At 34.9% G+C, this 21,029-nt stretch overlaps 2 protein-coding genes across 4 annotated transcripts in view; one reads left to right on the top strand and one right to left on the bottom strand.

Annotated features, from left to right (window-relative positions):
• The window catches only part of LOC106140196 (ABC transporter G family member 23), an 86,573-nt gene extending 84,855 nt beyond the window's left edge, over nucleotides 1-1,718 (top strand). For all 3 annotated transcript variants that reach the window (XM_013341762.2, XM_013341768.2, XM_013341776.2), the window contains 2 exons: nucleotides 153-397; nucleotides 708-1,718. In XM_013341762.2, the coding sequence (XP_013197216.1) occupies nucleotides 153-397; nucleotides 708-1,030 (568 nt within the window). In that variant the 3' untranslated portion in view covers nucleotides 1,031-1,718. The remainder of the gene's footprint in view (nucleotides 1-152; nucleotides 398-707) is intronic.
• A 2,249-nt stretch (nucleotides 1,719-3,967) lies between these two features.
• LOC106140051 (RNA-binding protein 34) lies at nucleotides 3,968-19,163 on the bottom strand. Its single transcript, XM_060951030.1, has 8 exons — nucleotides 18,104-19,163; nucleotides 17,310-17,455; nucleotides 16,631-16,760; nucleotides 14,642-14,855; nucleotides 13,784-13,960; nucleotides 13,075-13,202; nucleotides 12,290-12,397; nucleotides 3,968-4,098 (listed from the first exon to the last, which is right to left on the bottom strand). The coding sequence occupies exons 1-8, from the start codon at nucleotides 19,079-19,081 to the stop codon at nucleotides 4,033-4,035; spliced, it is 1,947 nt and encodes a 648-aa protein (XP_060807013.1). The 5' UTR covers nucleotides 19,082-19,163; the 3' UTR covers nucleotides 3,968-4,032.
• Nucleotides 19,164-21,029: the final 1,866 nt, after the last annotated feature.

The following is a 21,029-nucleotide window of genomic DNA, read 5'->3' as shown; positions in this document are numbered from 1 at the left end:
TTTAAGTTGTTCAAGTTAAGAAAAAGAACGCAAATATTACTGTCATAATATGCAGTTCTTTTTCAATATATAAAATGAGCATTTTTGTATAACCTAACCTGACCAACTTCAAAAAAGGAGATTCGGTTTTCAATTCGATCGTATTTTTCCAGAATCGTGTTCTTCTTAGCCGTCGCTCTGACATCATCAGCGTTGATCGTTGAACGAATGGAAGGTCTCCTGGACCGATCCTGGGTGGCTGGAGTCTCTCCCGGGGAGATCTTGTTCTCGCATGTGGTAACGCAGTTCGTTGTCATGTGTGGACAAACGGCTCTGGTGCTGATCTTCATGATATCCGTCTTCGGGGTCAAGAATAATGGCAACATCATGTTTGTCATCATGCTTACTTTGTTGCAAGGTAAGTAGATTTTTTTAATGTTATATTTACTGGTGGGTCAAAAATAGTGCCTTGGGGGACGCCAAAATTTGTTAAGGTGGACCAAAAGTACTACCTTGGGGCACGCCGAAATTTTTTATAGAAGGCCGAAAGCACTGCCTTGGGGACCCCCAAAATTAGTGTTCAGTAAAAACGTTTTTGATGGTGAATCGAAAGTATTATGTTTAATACCTTTACTTAATAACCTGTTTTATTAATAAACATTATAAAGCAACTCAAAAGTCTCTAAAAAAAAGTTGCAAAATCTGCTAACACTAATATAATTGGGCAGGCCTATGCGGCATGTGCTTCGGCTTCGTGATATCGGCGGCGTGCGAGCTCGAGCGGAACGCTATCCAGCTGGCGCTGGGCTCCTTCTACCCCACGCTGCTGCTCAGCGGCGTCATCTGGCCCATCGAGGGTATGCCCTGGATCCTCAGATACGTGTCCCTCTGCCTACCCCTCACCCTCGCCACCACCTCCCTGAGGTCCATCCTCACGAGGGGATGGCCTCTAACAGACCCTGACGTATACATGGGTTTTATATCGACGCTAGCGTGGATCGCTCTATTCTTAGTCGTCACATTGACCATTTTGAAGTTCAAAAGGAATTGATCAGAATATAAATTGAATCTTTGTCTGTTGAAACGAAATTGAGATTTGTCGAGGAATGAGTTTGAATGATGACGAAATTACCATTGGTCTTTGAAGTTTTTTTTTTTTTTAATTAGTCTTCATGGCATCGATTTTTTTTTTTGTAATAGTCACGTTTTCAGTTTTAACATTGAACATCGAGGATTCAATGACATTGCTCAAACCGCTAAGAACAAATAGATTAATATTAGTTCTTTAACTATATGGATCTGTAGAAATATTTGTACTGCCAAAAAAAAAATTAAAATAAAATATTTTTATACTTTGACAAAACTGTCATAATCTTTTCTTCACAATTTAAATTTGTAAAAAACCAATATTCAACGATTTCCCACGAAAATTTCAACGCAAAAGTTTATTTCTATATTGCACTTACAAAAAACATATCAAATTGACAGTTTTCAGTAAAAAAAAATAAAAAAAAAATCAGTATAAATATCACTATAGCCTCCAAACGACTGCTAGCCGAAGTGTAAATATAGCTATATTTATATTAAGTAGTACACACGTACTTAGAGGAGGGGATGTTAGCAACAGTGGTCGCGAAGGGTACCCCGTAGGTTTAGGGTAGAGGTACATTATATTAAATTCTTGTAAGGGATGTGGTAACACTAATATAGCCCTAGTACTGAGATGATTGATATAAAATTAATTGTATTTTTTTTTTAATTTTTTATATATTTATTTTTTTATTGTAAACTTATATTTTATCATTACTGTATACTTTTCATAATTTTATATAATGTTTAATGTCTCTCGTTTATTTTTATTTTTTCATTCAAATTTGGATATGTATTTTAATATATTTATTATGTTTTGTTATAATAATAAAAAATAAGAGTTCAATTTAATTTCCCACCAGAAAATGGATTTGGGAATAATTTAAATGTTAACTTCGAGAATGTTGACTCTGTATAATTACAAAAATCCGTATCTATATAATACTTTTTAATTTACTAATGCTGAATTTCTAAATAATGATTTTGTAGGTGCTATTAACTAGTTAGTGTTACAATAACCTTTACATTCAGTTAGAAGAATATATGAGAGACCTGATTTGAGTTACCATAGAATAGGGTGGTGCCATACAATGATGATTTGAACAGTCATACATCGAAGTTTCTACTTAAACATACTTAGAGGGAAATAAATCTGAACACGATGAGCAAAAAGGAAATTAAAATATCAAGGACGGACATTCAAGGTTTTGTTTAAATACTTAACGTAGAAAGAACTCAAATTAAGCCCCGTATGCATTATTATTATGTGCGACAAACCTTATTTCAGTAACTAAGTATTTAAAAAATATGGAAAAATTAAAAAAAAAATATTTTGCTTTAAAGCAAAAATTACATACAATTCTATTATTCCCTCTAAGTTTTAACGTTACTCTGAAATATTTTTTTAATTAGCAAATTTTGACTTTTGTAAAATATTTTTTATTATGTACCCCATAGAATTTCAACTCACAACCGCTCAATTGACAGTGGCTCCATCTATTCGATTACTTAGTTTTGGTATGTAATTGTAACGTACTTATTAGTTTTTATGGTCACAAGAGGTGTAATTTATAAAAAAAAAATTGTAACAGCGGAGACTCTTTGCATTCTAGTAACTACAATATATGTATAATACCAAAACTAATAAGAGGCTACAAATCAATAGAAATAACCTTTTTTTTTCACTTACTTTAATTTGCCAATTAAATTCATGTAACTTTAAAAAAAATTGCATTGAAATCCCTTGAAAACTAGGCTGGTCCCATTGACAAACACATTAAAAATGCAATTTTTTCTGGCTATAAAAAAATAAACCAAAAAATAGTTACTAGTTTGATAAAGAAAGTAAAACTTATCCAAATCTTCGTACGCATAAATGTTAGTATGTTAATTAAATAATTGTGAAGAGGTGTAAGTACGAATTTTGGAATTAATCCCCGCAATAAATATATGACTTTCACGGGTATATTAAATTTTTATTTATTGACTTTGAACAAATTTTAATTGTAATATAGTCTATTTTTGTATCTGTGCTTTGTTAATTATATGAATTGAATGTTATTGGATTTTTTTGTATTGTAACGTATTTATAAGTGTTGGCGGGAAAGATTTAGTGTTACTGGCGGGAACTCTTTAACAGTTTATTGCAGTCTATTTAAAAAAAAAAACTTTTTTATATCGAGGGCGAGTAACGATCAAAGACCACGGTGCCTAACATACAGCCATATTTTTTTTTATAGTGATAGCTGTCAAATTTAGTTCCAAAACACACCGCCAGGGCGCTAGTTCAAATCTACCGTCAAAATATACCCGTGGAAGATTTAGTTGTAAACTTGTACAGTAAGTTATAGATTGGTTAGAATTTAGACTAAGTGTGTGCCGCGGCGTCGCTCGGTCAACGACACAAGAGCTAAGTCTTTTAGATTTAGATGTGTACGACTGTGATTATTTTTGCTAACATTGACATTTTTGTAATGACAATTATACAATAATACTGTACCAAATAATTTGTTGTTTTCTTTTATGATTCATCCTTAGCGATCTTTGCGGAACAGTAAAGCAATACTTATTCAATGTAGAAGCGAGATTTGGAAAAAATATAGGTATACTAGCTGTCCGGGCAAACGTTGTTTTGCCATTAAATATTTTTTAAGAAATTTCTAGTTTAAAAAAATGTTGTGTGTACAACCCTTATCACTAAGGGGCATGAAAAATAGATGTTGGCCGATTCTCAGACCTACTCAATATGCTTACAAACTTTCATGAGAATCGGTCAAATCGTTTCGGAGTATGGGAACGAACATTGTGACACGAGAATTTTAAATACATATAAGATTTGTTTTCTCAGAAAATCTCTTTCTAGGAAAATGTGGGTCTTAAAATAAGGACTGAATAAGTTGAGTCTCTTAAATATTTATTCACATAATTAAAATACCTTACATAAGTCAACATAAACTACTCTTCTCATTTGTTCGCTAGAATTTCACTAAGAATCTTCTTCTTCTTCTGCCCCTTGTTGAATGTGTGTTTCTAGAAGAATGAAAAATATAACAGTCAATTACTTATTTTACAACATTTATGTTTACGAAAGTGGCCAATATCATCGCAATATGTGACTACGCGAATGAGCAATTTCTTGCTTTTTGTAGGTGGCGGTAAATTCGGTGCTTTTTGTGGGTTGCGATAAATTCGTTATTTTCGCAGGCTGCGCTAAATTGGGTTGTTTTTGAGGGTTGCCCTAAAGTTGCTTTCTGTAGGTGGTAGCAGCAACCTGTCACTATTTGAATCTTAATTCTATCAATAAGCCGTGCAGCCAACAATGACTCTGTCTATCCTGTGAGGGACAAAGCCGTGATATGTGTAAGTAATTATGTTAATAAAAAATCGTTTACCAACAATTTTTAAGGTTAATTTTTTTTCACCACAAAATATCGATACTAATTAAGCGACGCCTGACTGTTTATTTTTTTCTGTATATTTAGATAAAATTCGCGCTTTTTATAATGACGTGGAAACGGGACAGCGGTAGTTTATCGCGCGATAAAACCAGCGTCGGCCCGATAAGCTATTTGAGACATTTTTTTATTTGCAACATATGTACCGTGTGGTTCCCGGCACCAATAAAAAAAGAATAGGACCACTCCATCTTGTTCCCATGGATGTCGTAAAAGGCGACTAAGGCGATAGACTTATAAACTTGGGATTCTTCAAATTCAAATTCAAATTCAAATTCAAAAACTTTATTGTAAAACATAGGTAAGTAGTACAGATCTGTTACATGTGTTTATAGTATCACTATGTTTTATCCTGGAGAGGATGTACAATAGTTAAAATATCGTTAACATTTATGTTTGATCATGCATTAAAACAAATAGAAGGAAATTATAAATTGGCACATTAGGTATATTATTAATTGTCATTTAAAAAATCATTTATCGTGTAATAGCATTTATCTAATAAAAATAATTTTAATGTCTTCTTAAAGTTAAAAAAATTGAGATCCTTGAAACTCTCTGGCAATTTATTATATATAACAGGGGCCATACCAAATATACTTTTCCTTAACAACGCCGTATTGTGGCCGCCCACTACCAACTTGTGTACATATTGTGGTCTAACATGCTCTGCCCTCCTTCTTGTATCCCTTATTTTCTTGAACAAGTGTGGATTTAATTTTACAAATACACACAATTCAAAAATATAGATACATGGAAATGTCAATAGTTTGAGAGACTTGAAATGTGGCACACAGCTGTCTTGAGTTTTTAAGGAACACATAGATCTCAAACATCTTTTTTGTGCCCTAAAAATGGTTTCCTTATCCCTTGAGTTACCCCAAAATATTACTCCATATCGCAATATTGGCATAACCAGACCATGATATGCTACAACACACGCCTCTAATTTAATTTTTTTTGCTAATTGGAAAAGCGCATATGCACATTTATTTAATTTTTTGCAAACATCAACAGTATGACCGTTCCAAGTTATTTTATTGTCAATTGTAAGCCCTAAAAATTTGGTTGTCATAACTTCTTCAATCTGTTCCCCATTAAAATTGATCGATAAATTTTGTACACTTTTTTTTTGAGCAAATTGCATTAATTTAGATTTTTTCATATTAATTTTCAAATTATTGACTTCAAGCCATTCTATTATGTCACGTAATACATTATTTATGTCAGTTTCATATTCATTTGGGTCATTACACTTTATTATAGCTGTACTATCATCAGCGAATAATACCATATGCTGTCTAACATGTTTTGGCATATCATTGATGTAAATTAAAAATAATAATGGTCCCAACACACTGCCCTGCGGGACTCCGAATCTATTAATACGATGTTCCGACAAGTAGGTCTGTTCTTGCTTAGTTTCATTGCATAGACGGTTTATCTCAACGTACTGACCACGGTTATCTAAATATGATGATAGAAGATTTAATACATTTCCCCTTATTCCATATGCGTGCAGCTTATTTAACATTCGCCTATGGTTAACAAAATCAAATGCTTGAGTCATGTCTGTATAAAGCGCACATACTGCGTTCCTATTATCTACATTATGCATTACAATGTCAAGTAATTTATAAATTGCCATGTTAATTGATCTATTTTTCCTAAATCCCATTTGTTCGTCACATAATAAATTGAATTTTGTCAGATACTCATAAATAGCGTCGTAAAGATATTTTTCAAATATTTTTGTGAAAACAGATCCCAATGCTACCGGTCTGAAATTAGACATATTAAATTTGCTTTCTTTTTTATGTAATGGTTTTATAACTACTGATTTCAGTGACTCAGGAAAGATACCAGCATCTATGCACATATTTATAATCTGACTCAGATGCTGAGCTATCTCTTCATTTACAAACTTGACCACTCTAGTAGAAATACCATCAAGTCCAGTACTATTTTTGTTGTTTAAGGTTTTGATAATACGTATTACGTCTTTAGGTGAAATGGGCTGTAGGAACATCGATTGTGATTGTGTGTTTATATCAACATTATTATTTAAATTATTTGATAAACTTTCAATCTTACTAATGAAATGTAAGTTAAAAGCATCTGCAATTTTCTTAGGATCCGTAATAATGCATCCTTCCTTTTCAACCTTTGTAATGTACTCCCTTGTACGTTCTCTTTTATTTATGATTTGCCATGTCGCTTTAGATTTATTTTCTGCTTGATTAATATAATAGGAGTTTTGCGCTTTTTGAGTTAAGTTAACGATTTTCCTTAATTTCTTGCTATAGTTTTTAAAATTAGTTTTATTTTCATTTGATGCATTTGTTCTATATTTCCAAAGAAGCGTTCTTTTGTTTCTACAGCATTTTTTTATTCCCTTAGATACCCATTTGTTTTTCTTTATGTTTCGTACAATTATAGTTTTTTCTGGAAAACAAAGATAATATAACATTTGGAAATTTTCTAAAAAATAATCAGCGGCTACATTTGGATTCTCTGTATCGTAAATACCCGAAAAACCAAAATCTTTTACATATTTTTTGAAAATACTTAAATTGTCTGACCCTAATTCACGTTTTTTTACCCGCCAATACTTTGCAACATTTATTTTCTTAACTGGTATTTCTATTATTTGAGCCGTGTGGTCAGATAAACCGAATTCTTGCACATAAGTTTTACATTCTCCTTGTATATTGTGAGCGTAATTGTCGATACATGTTTTGCTGCTCAATCTAGTCGGTCTTTTTATTTGCAATATCAAATTATAACCCATAAGGAAGTATTCAAAATCTAAAGCTAAGCTACATCGTTTTAAAATATCAATATTAAAATCTCCACATATTACAACTTGCTTGTTAGAATAAGCACATAATATTTTTAAAATAATATCCAATTTATCGTAAAAAGTAGTGTAGTCCTTAGAAGTTGCCGGTCTATAGACGCACAATATTATTAATTTATATTCTATCAACTCTATTGCACAACATTCTATCACTCCATTAACAGAATGTTTTGATATACATATTTCTTTATACTGATAGATTTTTTTCACTAAGATACATGCACCTCCACGACTTTCATTTGTCCTGGAGTAGCATGCTGCAAGACAAAAATTTTGTATATACAAATTATTTTCATTTCCTGATTTAATAAAATGTTCAGTTATACAAATAACATCAATTTCAATTCGATCACATAATAATTCTTCTAAATGAATAACAAGTAAGTCAGCCTTATTCACTAAACCTGCAATGTTTTGATGTATTATACCTAATTTCGAATCACAGAAAAAACTGATCATTCGTGCTTAAATTATTGATTGATATTTTATGATATTCCCTATTATTAAACTCGATGTCCTGGATCAGATTTTTCAAGTCATCAAATATCTTCATCATCCCGTAGTAATTAATTGTCCCGTAATGTCTTGAGAACATGTCATATTCATATGATAAATTCAAATTAGTGTCTAGCAAATATGCATAGTTATGTGTATGGTTATCCAAATATAGTAAATTGTTGAAACATTCTAGTCTCTGATTAAAAATATCTTTGTTGTTAGCACATCTAAATATTGGTAGACATAGTATTATATTTGTATGAGTAAGTGCTGATAAAGTTTCTCTCAACATTATAACTAAATCAAAATAATTATTTGTTTTTTTAAAGTCCTCTTCGCCAATTAAAATAATGCAGTAATCATCCTTTGTAAAATTATTAAGTTTCACATCTATGTTTTTTATGAGCTGATTTATTCCACACTTAGGGTATAAGTGATGACATATTTCAAAGTTAACAAAACTATTTTTTGCGATCTTAAGTATTTTAAGATCATTGTTACTGCTTATCATACATAATTTCATTTTGTTTTTCATTTCACTCTGTATTGCTTTGTTTTGGACTATATTTTGGGGCTTCACAGTAAGTTTTTCTGCTTTCTTATTATTTAGCTGAGGACTTGAAATCTTCTTAGTTTTTGGTGATGATTTTTTTGCTTTAGCTTTTTTATTGACTTTATTGGGCTTTAATTCTGAAATAGTTTTTTTCAAAATTTCATTTTCTGCTCTTAGTTCTATTATTTTATTTGAAGCACAGTTCAATTCACTCGTTAGCTGCAATATTTTTTGTTTAAGATGATTAACTTGATCATCGTCTTCACTATCCGATAACTGAGGTATGCTGCTAGTGGTGACACTCAATGCAGCATTACACGCATAAGACGTTGTCGGCTGCATCGCGTTTTCATTAACATGGGAGTTTTCAAATATTGATAAGTCTAGGTAGACCGGACTACTTTTGTCCGCCCCTCGCTGCACTGTCACGCCATCAAAGGAAGCACGAACTGGTGTATTGGTATTATCGACTTTAGGTTGCTTGCTTTTACATACAACACACTTCCAAGTATTTTTAAGTTCTTTAGTCAACGTATTATAAAAACGTTCTTCAGGAACATTAGCACAAAATATGTCGTAATACTCTTTGCAACTACTGCATTGTAAATACCGCTCATCATTAATACCGCCTTTACAGCCACTACAAATCTTTGTATCAGACATTTTTTATTACCTTAGTACAGAGGTAGCGATATTTAATGTCGCTGTTTATCTGCGTCTCGTGGTATGGGGGCGATTGTGGCGATGATTCATCTAGCGTCGACTCTGCGGGTTGTCGTAGGTCAGGGATTCCAACAGTTATTTTAAAAATTTAAAATGTTTTGTTGATATTCACTTAATTTGCGCACTTTTCCGTAAAAGTCACTTTAAAATGTTACTAATCACAGATTAATCTTCACGTATTTCACTTAAAAACCCAAAATTGTGTGCAAATTATACATTTTATAATTAAATTTTACGCAGCGGTTAACTTGTTATGTTTGCCTCTTGACGGCTCGGACGTCTACATCATCATACATCTTCTTTTAGGCGATGGGCTAGCAACCCGTCACTATTTGAATCTCAATTCTGTCATTAAGCCAAACAGCTGAACGTGGCCTATCAGTATTTTCAAGACTGTTGGCTCTGTCTACCCCGTAAGGGATAAAGACGTGATCATATGTATGTATGCAACATATGAAAATATATAATAATATATAATATAAGTTTATTGCTCACCATAATCAATTACAGGTAAGTTAAATAGAACAATATAAAGAACTTAATTCTAAGACAATTGGTACATTAACAATTTTTATTCTTATTTAGGTGTTAGGCTAATAAAACAGTACCTACCTTCTATAAAATTATGGCGGATTGACACCTGAACTAGGACTAGTCCTGTATCTCAGGTTATCAACCCTCCACCCCAAGAAAAATGGTCATATTATGTTCACAAGGTTTAATACAAGTATAGGCAAATAATAGTAAAAGTACGAGTACATTGTGAGTGCGAATAAAAGAGAGGGTAGACATAAAAAAAAGGACACATCTTATCTTCGATTTACAATAAGTAGAACTAATGCGTCAATGTTTGCGCTGTACGTTAGACCGGCGGTCTAAGTGAGGCGAAATGAGCGTTTTAGATAACAAATGCAAATAATTATTGTTACACACAAACATACACACACATACATACATACACATGCATACATACACATACAGACATTCACAGATATACTCATATAATAAGATAATGTGACACATGTAATATGTGGATGGATCAAATAAAACGTTTAAGAATGGCTTCAGTTTCATTGTAAGTTAGCGTCTTTAGAGTATTCTTTAGCGTATTCTTTAGTGATGTCCTGTTCATTTTATATATTTGATTTAGTTCATTAAATCTCCTGTAGAGGAATGGTCCAGTGTAATATATTTGGCGACATGTTAGTTTAATATTGAATTTGGGTATGAAAGTACGTATACTTCTTTTATTTGTAGGAAGGACTGATGGGTCAATTTTTTTATGATGTCGAAGGACAGTGTTAAATATAAATAGTTGTCTAACTGTTAAAAGGCCAGATTCTTTATATAATTTTGTCGTCGGATATTTTCTAGGCTTGTTTAGCATAACCTTTATGATAGCTCTTTGGGCTCTTTCCAGTTCAAGGAGATGAGTAGTAGCCGCCCCACCCCAGATAGGTATACAATAGATTAGGAGAGACTGGCAGAGTGCAAAATATATTTTTGTTGTAAGTTTTATGTCAGCTGTCTCCCTAAGATTCTTAAAAACGTGCATTAATTTACGGACCCGTTTACTAAGTGCAGTTATGTGAGGGCGCCAGTTTAGGTCTTTATCTATAGTAATGCCAAGGTATTTATGTGTATCTGTTTCAGCTAAATTTAGACAGTCACACTTAGATATTTGGTCAATGTTCCGGGTACATCCTCCTGTGTGAGCTTTTATGAAAAAATTAATTGGTGGCTTTGTCGCACCGCAAGTTCTAAAACAGATGAATTTAGTTTTAGGGACATTTATCGTTAGCAAATTATGGTCAAGCCATGTTATAACCTTATGTAACCCTTGTTCGGCATTTTTTTGTACTTCAGTCCATGTTTCTCCTTTAAAGATTACAGCCGTGTCGTCAGCAAATGCAAGAATACTGCCATTTTTAAGATTCAGTTTACATAGATTGTTAACGTAAATCAAGAACAGTGTCGGTCCGAGTGTACTACCTTGCGGTATACCATAATTAATGGGCATACTGGTGCTAAAGGTGGTGAAAACTTTAACAACCTGACTTCGATTCGCTAGATAGTCCTTAAACCAGTCAAGGGCAGTGCCCCTAACACCAAGCTCCTCTAGTTTGATTAATAGGAGTTGAATTGACACGGTGTCAAAAGCCTTTTTTAGATCCAGAAAGACAGCAAGACATTTTTCCCCCTTATCGAGAGATTCGGTAACTATTTGGGATAGTGCTTCAACAGCATCTTCAGTATTTCTACCAGATCGGAAGCCATACTGATTCCCTGATATTAGCAGCTGGCCTTCCAAGAACTTTGATAAGCGAATATTAACTACCTTTTCAATGATTTTACTAATTATACTGAGTAGGGAAATCGGTCGGTAGTTTGACACCGATTCTTCACCACCCCCCTTGTAGATGGGGACAACAACAGCTTTCTTAAGCAATGTAGGGAATATTCCCAACGAAAGACTCAGATTGCACAGATGGGATATCATTGTAGATAGTATTCTGTGTGAGTTTTTAATTACAATAGTAGGGATTGAATCAATACCTGGGGCACTATTAGATCTTAGGTTACGAATGATTTTATCAATTTCTATATAGTCGGTAGGATACATGTACATGGAGTGAACAGTATGAGAAGTATCAGTTTTTGATTTCAGCTGGGATTCTGTTGTTTTTAATTTATTCAGTATATCTGATGCAAGCTCTCCACCAATTGATGTAAAAAAGTTGTTAACAACATTCAGAGATTCTTTTGGCGTTGGTAACAGATATAGTAGTGAGTCTGCTTGAGAACGACTTTTTTTGATATTGCATACTTCCTTTACAACTTCCCATGTTCCTTTATTCCTTTATATAAAATAAAATATTTTATTAGTTTAACAAAGTGGTACAGTATAAACAAGTTTTTGTGACCTTCTATTAAGTGAGAAACACCTGTATCAGAAAGCCACGCTCTTCCTTAACAATGGTATTACAGTACCCAAAAACTTAATTCTAGTTACAAATGTGTAATGTGGATTATAACAAATGAATGAATGAATGAATGACACATGATATGTATGTCATTAAAAGTTAAAGTGATATTTATGTGTGCAATAAACGTAAAATCAGGTTTACATACCTTTCTCTTTTCAGCTGTCATGCCGACGAATTCTTTCCTCTGTTTCTTCTCCTTCTGTGGCTGATTCGAATTCTTCGCTTTCTTCTCAAATGGAGCTTCGCCGCCCTCCTGTTTAATACAAAATTAATATAATAAACTATACACGGTCCAATTTAGGTACATTAGGTATATTTTAATTACATACATACATATGGTCACGTCTATATCCCTTGCGGGGTAGACAGAGCCAACAGTCTTGAAAGGACTGAATGGCCACGTTCAGCTGTTTGGATAAATGATAGAATTGAGATTCAAATAGTGACAGGTTGCTAGCCCATCGCCTAAAAGAAGAATCACAAGTTTGTAAGCCTATCCCTCAGTCGCCTTTTACGACATCCAGTGGAGAGTGATGGAGTGGACCTATTCTTATTATTTGGTACAGTATTATTCTTATTGGTGCCGGGAACCACACGGCACATTATTATTATCACAAGATCATGGTTAAAATCACATAAATATAGTATGACGGCCTCGGTGGCGCAGCGGTAGTAGCGCTTGCCTGTGACACCGGAGGTCCCGGGTTCGAATCCCGGCCAGGGCATGATGAAAAAGAACTTTTTCTGATTGGCCTGGGTCTTGGATGTTTATCCATGTAAGTATTTATTATAAAATATATTATAGTATCGTTGATACATATAGTTAGTATCTCGTAACACAAGTCTCGAACTTACTTCGAGGCTAACTCAATCTGTGTAATTTGTCCCGTATAGATAAAAAAAAAATTGTTAGATTATACAAATGTTTACCTGACCCTTCCTTTTATTCATGATCCTCCTATACGCCCCCTCTTCTTTGTTCCCCTGGAATTTTCCCGGGAATTTCCCATGGGAATTCCCATGCTTTGCACCTTGTCCATCATTTCTTCTGACGAACCCTTAAACAATAAAAATATATAAATTTAAGATATTTACCATGTATACAAAGACAACAACAAGACCACATACTCTTATTACAATGGATGTCGTAAAAGGCGACTAAGAGATAAGGGATTCGGGCTCCACCGCCACAAAGGGAAGATCTTCCTGTGGGCTGTCGTGATACCTGGGTAACCGCACGACAGACAATGTTGTGTCGGAGTTAATATTTATACTCCTGTGGCGACATCTCTACGCCACTCGTCACAACATCCAATCTCATAACAACTGTCAATCATCGCGAAGAAATTGACGCGCTCAACCAATAGCAACGAGGAATCTAAATCGCGATTTCAATGATTTCACGGATTGGAGCTATATATACAACCTTCGACACAACATCGTCTGTCGCGCGGTTCCCCAGGTATAACACCTAGCCTGGCGGAAGATCTTCCCTTTGGTGGCGGTCGAGCCAAATCTTCGCTCCCGCTACACTCCGTAAAATCTTCGCTTGCGCGATTTAGCGTACGCGCTGTGATTGGCCGATGGCGTGTGACGTCACGTCACACAGAAACAACAAGAAGAATTAATTTTAACATACCTCTGTTTCCCCCATGATTGAGTGACTGGTTCCCCTTAGGTCCCGGGTTCGTTCCCGGGCGGGACTGCATGCACCGTTTCACTCTCAATATTCTGTTCTTAATTGTCAAGTCTTCCTCTGTCAAGTTCAAAGCCAGTTCCACGCCGTCTTTCGACGCGAAATTAATGTAGCCGAAACCTGTAAAATACTTAATCTTAATCCCTTGCGGGGTAGACAGAGCCACATAGTCTTGAAAAGACTGAAATACCACGTTCAGCTGTATGGCATAATGATGGAATTGAGATTCAAATAGTGACAGGTTGCTAGCCTGTCGCCTAAAAGAATCCCAAGTTTATTAACCTATCCTTAGTCGCCTCTTACAACATCCTTGGGAAGATATTTGAGTGGTTCTTTTCTTAAGTGTCGGGAACCACACTTATATATTGTCTTTTAATTTGGTTGATAAATATTCTATGAAGACTACTTGTTACAAATAAATAGTTGTGATTTTTATTTTATTTAAGATTTAAAGACACGCCATTTATAAAACGCGACCAATTTAAATTTAACGCCATCTACAAAAAAATTTCGAAATTAGCACATATATACACTAGTGATGAGTTTTTTATTTTTAACACTAGGGATGGGATTTTAGCAACTTAATCAGCGATGGGATCTCTCTTATAGGATAAGTGATGTGTTCACTTTAAAAAGTAGGTTTTTATAAAGGTTAGGCTAGGTTATACATACATACATATTGTCACGTCTATATCCCTTGCGGGGTAGACAGAGCCAACAGTCTTGAAAAGACTGAATGGCCACGTTCAGCTATTTGGCTAGGTTATAACTTAACTATATAGAAATAAACAATTCCCTAACCTTTCCCAGCATTAGTCTTCTTGTCCCTTATAATCCTGACCGACTCAATCTGCCCGCAGCTCTCAAACTTCGCCCGGAACGCCTCGTCTTCCAGACCAAAAGGCAGGTTACCAACAAAAACTGAACATTTGGGATCATGGGCGGCCCCCGTGGACTGACTGCGGGTCACCCGCAGATGATGATCGTTGAGAACCGTATTGTTCTCTGACAGAGCCTGTTAAAGGATAAATAAATAAATAAATATATACGGGACAAATTACACAGATTGAGTTAGCCTCGAAGTAAGTTCGAAACTTGTGTTACGAGATACTAACTCAACGATACTGTATTTTATAATAAATACGTATATAGATAAACATCCAAGATCCAGGCCAATCGGAGAAAGTTCGTTTCTCATCATGCCCTGGCCGGGATTCGAACCCGGGACCTCCGGTGACACAAAATCGGTAAATTATTCTTATAGTTTATGATATCAGCCTAAACTAACTTAAGTAGAAAGAATTTAGATGAGCCCTTTTAATTTTTTTCCCATGGTAATCCAGTCAATTCCAATTTAATAAGTAGCTATAACATATTCTATTAATGATTGTAATTTACCTATCTAGTAACAATGATCGACGTCGTTCGTTGACCGGAACAGGCGTTAAAAAACAATAAACTACCGATTCCCATGGGAAACTGATGTTTTCCCGCGGTAAAAAGTAGTCTTTATGTTGCGCCAGGCTCTAAAATATGTCGGTACAAAATTTCAACCAAATCCGTCAAATAGTTGCGGAGATTAATGGTGCCTATGTATAAGCATAGAATAGTGTTCGACGTGATTCTTTAATTTGACATAACTTTTTTATTTATGAACCGATTGACATGAAACAAACACTAAAGCATTGCAAACATCTGGCTCGAGCTTGGCACAGGAACCTCGTAATTAATTGTAGTTTAATTTGAACTTAAATCAAAATTTCAGTACACTCTGTACATAAATCTTTTTAAAATTGGCAATCCATAATATATATATATATATTTTTCTTTTTTCAATATTAAATCTCATAAATATATAAATCTCCCGTGAACAATGTATTCTCCCGTCCACATTCTATTCTAAGTATAATTTAATATTGTGAAGTTGACGTTGTTGATGAAAATGCTGCAGTGCAGTTTGTTACCGCTTCTTCTGCACTGACGCCTTGGAAGCGGCAGTAAACTTAGTTTTTAAGTAATTTATTTGACGTCAACCAAGTTGTTAAACCATACGACAATTATTAAGCGATATAATAATATCCTATAATAATGAATAAAAATTTTGAATTTTGAATTTGAATTTTGAACTGAAGCATACCACAATATATTCGTGAAAACCGCATCCAACTCGGATCAGCCGTTTCTGAGATTAGTGTGAACAGATAAACAGACAAAAAAAAGTTAATTACATTTTTGGATTCGACATCGACATAACAATAACCCCTGCTATTTTTTTTTTTATTTTTATTTTCAATGTACAGACAGCACTTTTCTACAATTTTATTATATGTATAGATATAGATAAACATGTGTGGCCCGAGCTTGACATAATGGCCTCTTAAATGCTTGTGCATTTTTGACATGGTCTTGACATAATTTGTGCAGTGTATACATATTTTATTTTATCTTTATTTATTTGACAAAATATTCGTATTGAAATAACTAGTTCTATATTCATACATGTTTTTTAATGTAGACAATGTGCATTTGTCCATGATTTAGATTTAAGAGATCTATATTTGTATATTGACGTCCGATGAAAATGCTGCAGCGCAGTTTGTTCCGCCGCTTCTTCTACACATGCGCTTTGGAAGCGGTAGTAGTTATAATTAGATTTAAGTTATGTGACATCAATAAGTAATACCTTGTATCCAATTTTGAAAATAAATCACTTCTACTCTATTCTACATCGCCTTAAAGAAGAATCCCAAGTTTATAAGCCTATATAAATACAATGTTAGCCACACGTACCTGCTCAACAGAGGATTCCTCTTTGAACTTGACGTACACATTGACCGTGGTACGTTCTGGATGTAGTTCATTCTTTATGAGAGCCAGCTTGGGCGTGTACCGGGGGTCCTTCACTGGCACTGTGCGGATCCTGCAAATTGAATTTATTTATTAAAAAGCATGTTGACAAAAAAAATTTTAAAGAAAAAGAACAGTAACATATCTTAGCGCTTTATGAAAATTATTGTGCTGTGTGGTTCCCGGTACCAATACAAAAAAGAATAGAACCACTCCATCTCTTTCCCATGGATGTCGTAAAGGCGACTAAGGGATAGGCTAGGCTAAACTTGGGATTCCTTTTTTAGGCGATGGGCTAGCAACCTGTCACTATTTGAATCTCAATTCTATCATTAAGCCAAATAGCTGAACATGGCCATTCAGTCTTTTCAAGACTGGTGGCTCTATCTACCCCGCATGGGATATAGACGTGACCATATGTATGTATGTGTGTTGACAAAAAAAATTAAATAAGAACAGTAACATATACATATAGTAGAGCATCATGAAAATTCAAATTCAAAATTTTTGACATTTCAAAATTTAAAATTCAAACACGAGATATTCGCATACAAACATTTTGTTTGTAAATAAAAATAAAATAAAAACAATTTTTTTGAAGACAGCCAGCATGATTCTTTACCTGACTGTTTCAATTGTCCCGTATTTGCTGAAGATCTTCTTCAGCTCCTTCTTGCATTTCTTGGTGTAGGGCACGTTCCCCACAAACAGTGTCCGTCGCACTTCATCATCGCTCACTGGCTCCTTGGTCTTTTCAGCTTTCTCCAACTGAAGTATAATTTAATAATATAAAAAAAATTAAATTAATAAATCAGAAAAAAAAAACAATTTTGTTTTTGCATTGCCGTGCGGTTTCGCCACTTTAGAATAGAACCACTCCATAATATATTTCTCAAGTTTGTCGTAAAAGGCGACTAAGTGTTAAGACTTTAAATTTGGGATTCTTTTTGTAGGTGATGGACATAAACCCATACAGCTGAATTTTTGGTCATAAACATCCAAGACCCAGCCCAATCAGAGAAAGTTCTTTTCTCATCATGTCCTGACTGGGATTCGAACCCGGGACCTGCGGTGACACAGACAAGCGTACTACCGCTGTGCCACAGAGGCCGTCGACTATATGTATGTATTTAATATTTTAATTTCTTTTTAAATAAAATTGGTCCACATTCTTTGAGCCTAAACTGAATTATGTATGTAATATTTTTTGGTACTCCATTTTATTTTTTTATTTATCAGGTTATATTTAAGCAATCCTTTGATTTGAATTGAGGTCTATTTATTTATTTAAACTTTATTGTATATACATACAAATGTATAGCACATACAAATAATTCATAGTCTAATGCTTATGATTATGGAATTTGCATATTAAGATAAAAAAATATATAAAAGTTTAATATGCTCAATATTTACCATTACATTCTTAGAAGTAGATGCTTCTTCTTCCTCATCAGAGCTGTCTTGAGCCGGACCAGTGTCAAGTATATCTTTATTCGCCTCATCATTCTCCGATTCAATTTCATTATCCGATTCATGTTCCGAATCTGTATCTTTATCTGTAACTGCATTCGGATTCACCAGGGGTTTCTTCTGGGATTCCTCTTTTTCTTCACAATTACTATCTAACCTGTCATTTGTTTCGGGTTTTTTCTGCGTTTTGTTATGTTTCTTTTTGTTCTTTTTAAAAATTTTCTCAGCTACGTCAGTATTTTCAGAAACTTCATTATTTTCATTACTTTCACTGTGTTTCACTTTCTTGCTCTTCTTTTTAGGTGACACGTCGCTTGATTCCGTGATTTCTGCGTTTTGTTCAATCTGAGCAGATGTTCGCTTTTTACTTCTTTTCGGACTCTTAACAATATTTTCTTCTTTATTTTCAGTTTGGCTTTCAGCTTCCTCTTCAATGTGCTTTTTATTTTTCTTCTTTTTTGACATCTCATTATTTTGCATATCTCCTACATTGTCACTTGGTTGGTTTGGTTTCTTTTTTGATGATGAAATATCAGTAGACGTATCTAATGATTTATTTCTATTCTTAGGCGAAGAAGTAACGCTACCTTTCGAATTATCAGCCTCCAAATCCTCTTTTAAATGTTTCTTGACCTTGTTAGCTTTTGGACTACTCTGAGAATTTTTACCTTCGTTTTCCAATGTCACATCCAAGTCAGGATTCTGAAAAATCCTCTTCGGCGACTTCTTAACGATAGCTTTCTTTTTCTGCTGCGTTGGAGAAAGAAATAAAGATCTATCTTCGGCGAATTGACTTTTCGGTGTCACATTCGGAGAAGGTTGATGTTTTGTAGGCGTTAGAGCTCTACGCACTAGTTTGGGTCTATTTGGTGTTACATTGCCCGATATAAGAGCAGCGACGCTGCCTACAACATAATCCATTCTAAGATAAATTCCTATAAACCCTATGAAACAACCAAAAATCTCTCACATGGACACAACCACATGGTATTTGACATTGACAGTTCAGTGAGAGATTTGTTTTGTTTTGAACTTTGAGGGTAATTATATTGTGTTACCGAGTTTGAAGTAAAATTTCCCAATTTCATGTCTATTTCTTTTTAATAAAAACTTTGTTTAGTGTGTATGATATATCCCGAACAAATTCCTACTTCCTTACTTCATATTATAAATGCGAAAGTTACTCTATATGCCTGTCTGACTGTTACGCTTTCACGTCTAAACCGTTGAACCGATTCTAATGAAATTTCAGAGATAGAATTGACCCTGTGGAAACTAAGGCTTTTCTTATGAGTATGAGGTCCTCCTCAGAGGATGAAAGATTACCAATGAGGATTCTGGAATGTGGCTTTTAATAATAATTGTTTTAATAGCGTTTATACAAAATTACGTTGTTTTATATTTACCAACCAACCATCCCACCGTCATGATAGACTCAATCAACACGTTCAGCTGAATTACTTTGACAAAATATATATTTAAAGAGAGTTCATTATTTTCTATTTATTTATTTTTACAAATATCAAATTACTTTTTTTTAGGACGGCCATCAAAACTATTATTATTTCTAGGCGAATTAGAATTATAATTTAAAATAAAGACTTAGTATTCATGGTATTAATTTTGTATAAATTAACAATAATAGGTATTTAGAATCCAAAAGATTATTAAAATTATTATTTTAATAATCTGTGGCGACATCTCTACACCACTCGTCACAACATCCAATCAAACAACTACTGTCAATCATCTCGAAGAAATTGACGCGCTCAACCAATAGCAGCGAAGAATCTAAATCGCGATTTCAGAGATTTCACGGATTGGAGCTATATATACAACCTCCGACACAACATCGTCGGAGCCGCGGTTCCCCAGGCATAACACCTAGCCTGGCGGAAGATCTTCCCTTTGGTGGCGGTCGAGCCGAATCATCGCTCCCGCTACATTGGTGACCCCGACGTGATTGGAAGCAACCTTCTCCATCATCATCAACTCCAATCCTCAGCATCACTCCTCACTCTGCAAGCAGTCTCACAGCAAGCCAGCAACTGGGTATCGCAGCAGGTCCATCGCAGCCGACTCACCGAGCTTCCTGGTCCTGTCTCCACCCGCACGTCACTCTCATCGACTTCAGCGACCGATGCATCTACCGCAGCCCACGCCTGGATCTCTTCGACGGCCGCTCTTCTCTCCAGCGTGGCAGCTCTGCACGATATCTACCGGCGCCGACAAGTCGACTTCGCTCTCTACTGTCTCGACTCACCGCAGACTACGAGCAAACGCTACGGCTCACTCCTGACTCACTAGGACTTCAAGCAACTTCCGACTCACTGGAAGACAACTGGCACTTGCAAGCTACCGAAGCACAGATTGCACAGCAAGATCAAGACTTCAGACCTCCGGTCTTGGGGGGGAGTACTGTGGCGACATCTCTACGCCATTCGTCACAACATCCAATCAAACAACTACTGTCAATCATCTCGAAGAAATTGACGCGCTCAACCAATAGCAGCGAAGAATCTAAATCGCGATTTCAGAGATTTCACGGATTGGAGCTATATATACAACCTCCGACACAACATCGTCGGAGCCGCGGTTCCCCAGGCATAACACCTAGCCTGGCGGAAGATCTTCCCTTTGGTGGCGGTCGAGCCGAATCATCGCTCCCGCTACAAATCTATTAATATTATGATCAGTAAGTATAATTATTAAAACTCAAAATAAAGAGGTCATAAAGTACCATTAAATTTAGCAGGCAGTTTACAAATTTTATGGCAACACGCTTCTATCAGAAACTACAGTGTTGCCATAGTCTTCTATTAGAAAACGCATCTTGGAATTTAATTATATGCAATTTTCTCGTTACTCT

This window comes from Amyelois transitella, chromosome 23, assembly GCF_032362555.1.
Source record: "Amyelois transitella isolate CPQ chromosome 23, ilAmyTran1.1, whole genome shotgun sequence".
Taxonomy (NCBI): Eukaryota; Metazoa; Arthropoda; class Insecta; order Lepidoptera; family Pyralidae; genus Amyelois; species Amyelois transitella.
The sequence above is the reverse complement of the archived record's forward strand: the minus strand, read 5'-3'. Positions and strand labels throughout refer to the sequence as shown.

What these genes read in the sequence shown, in the direction of transcription:
- LOC106140051 (XM_060951030.1), bottom strand. Translation starts at nt 19,081, where the DNA reads ATGGATTATGTTGTAGGCAGCGTCGCTGCTCTTATATCGGGCAATGTA. An exon ending in CTACTTCTAAGAATGTAATG is followed by an intron (nt 17,456 to 18,103) that starts GTAAATATTGAG and finishes ATTATACTTCAG; the next exon opens with TTGGAGAAAGCTGAAAAGAC. An exon ending in TGAATAAAAGGAAGGGTCAG is followed by an intron (nt 12,398 to 13,074) that starts GTAAACATTTGT and finishes TGTATTAAACAG; the next exon opens with GAGGGCGGCGAAGCTCCATT.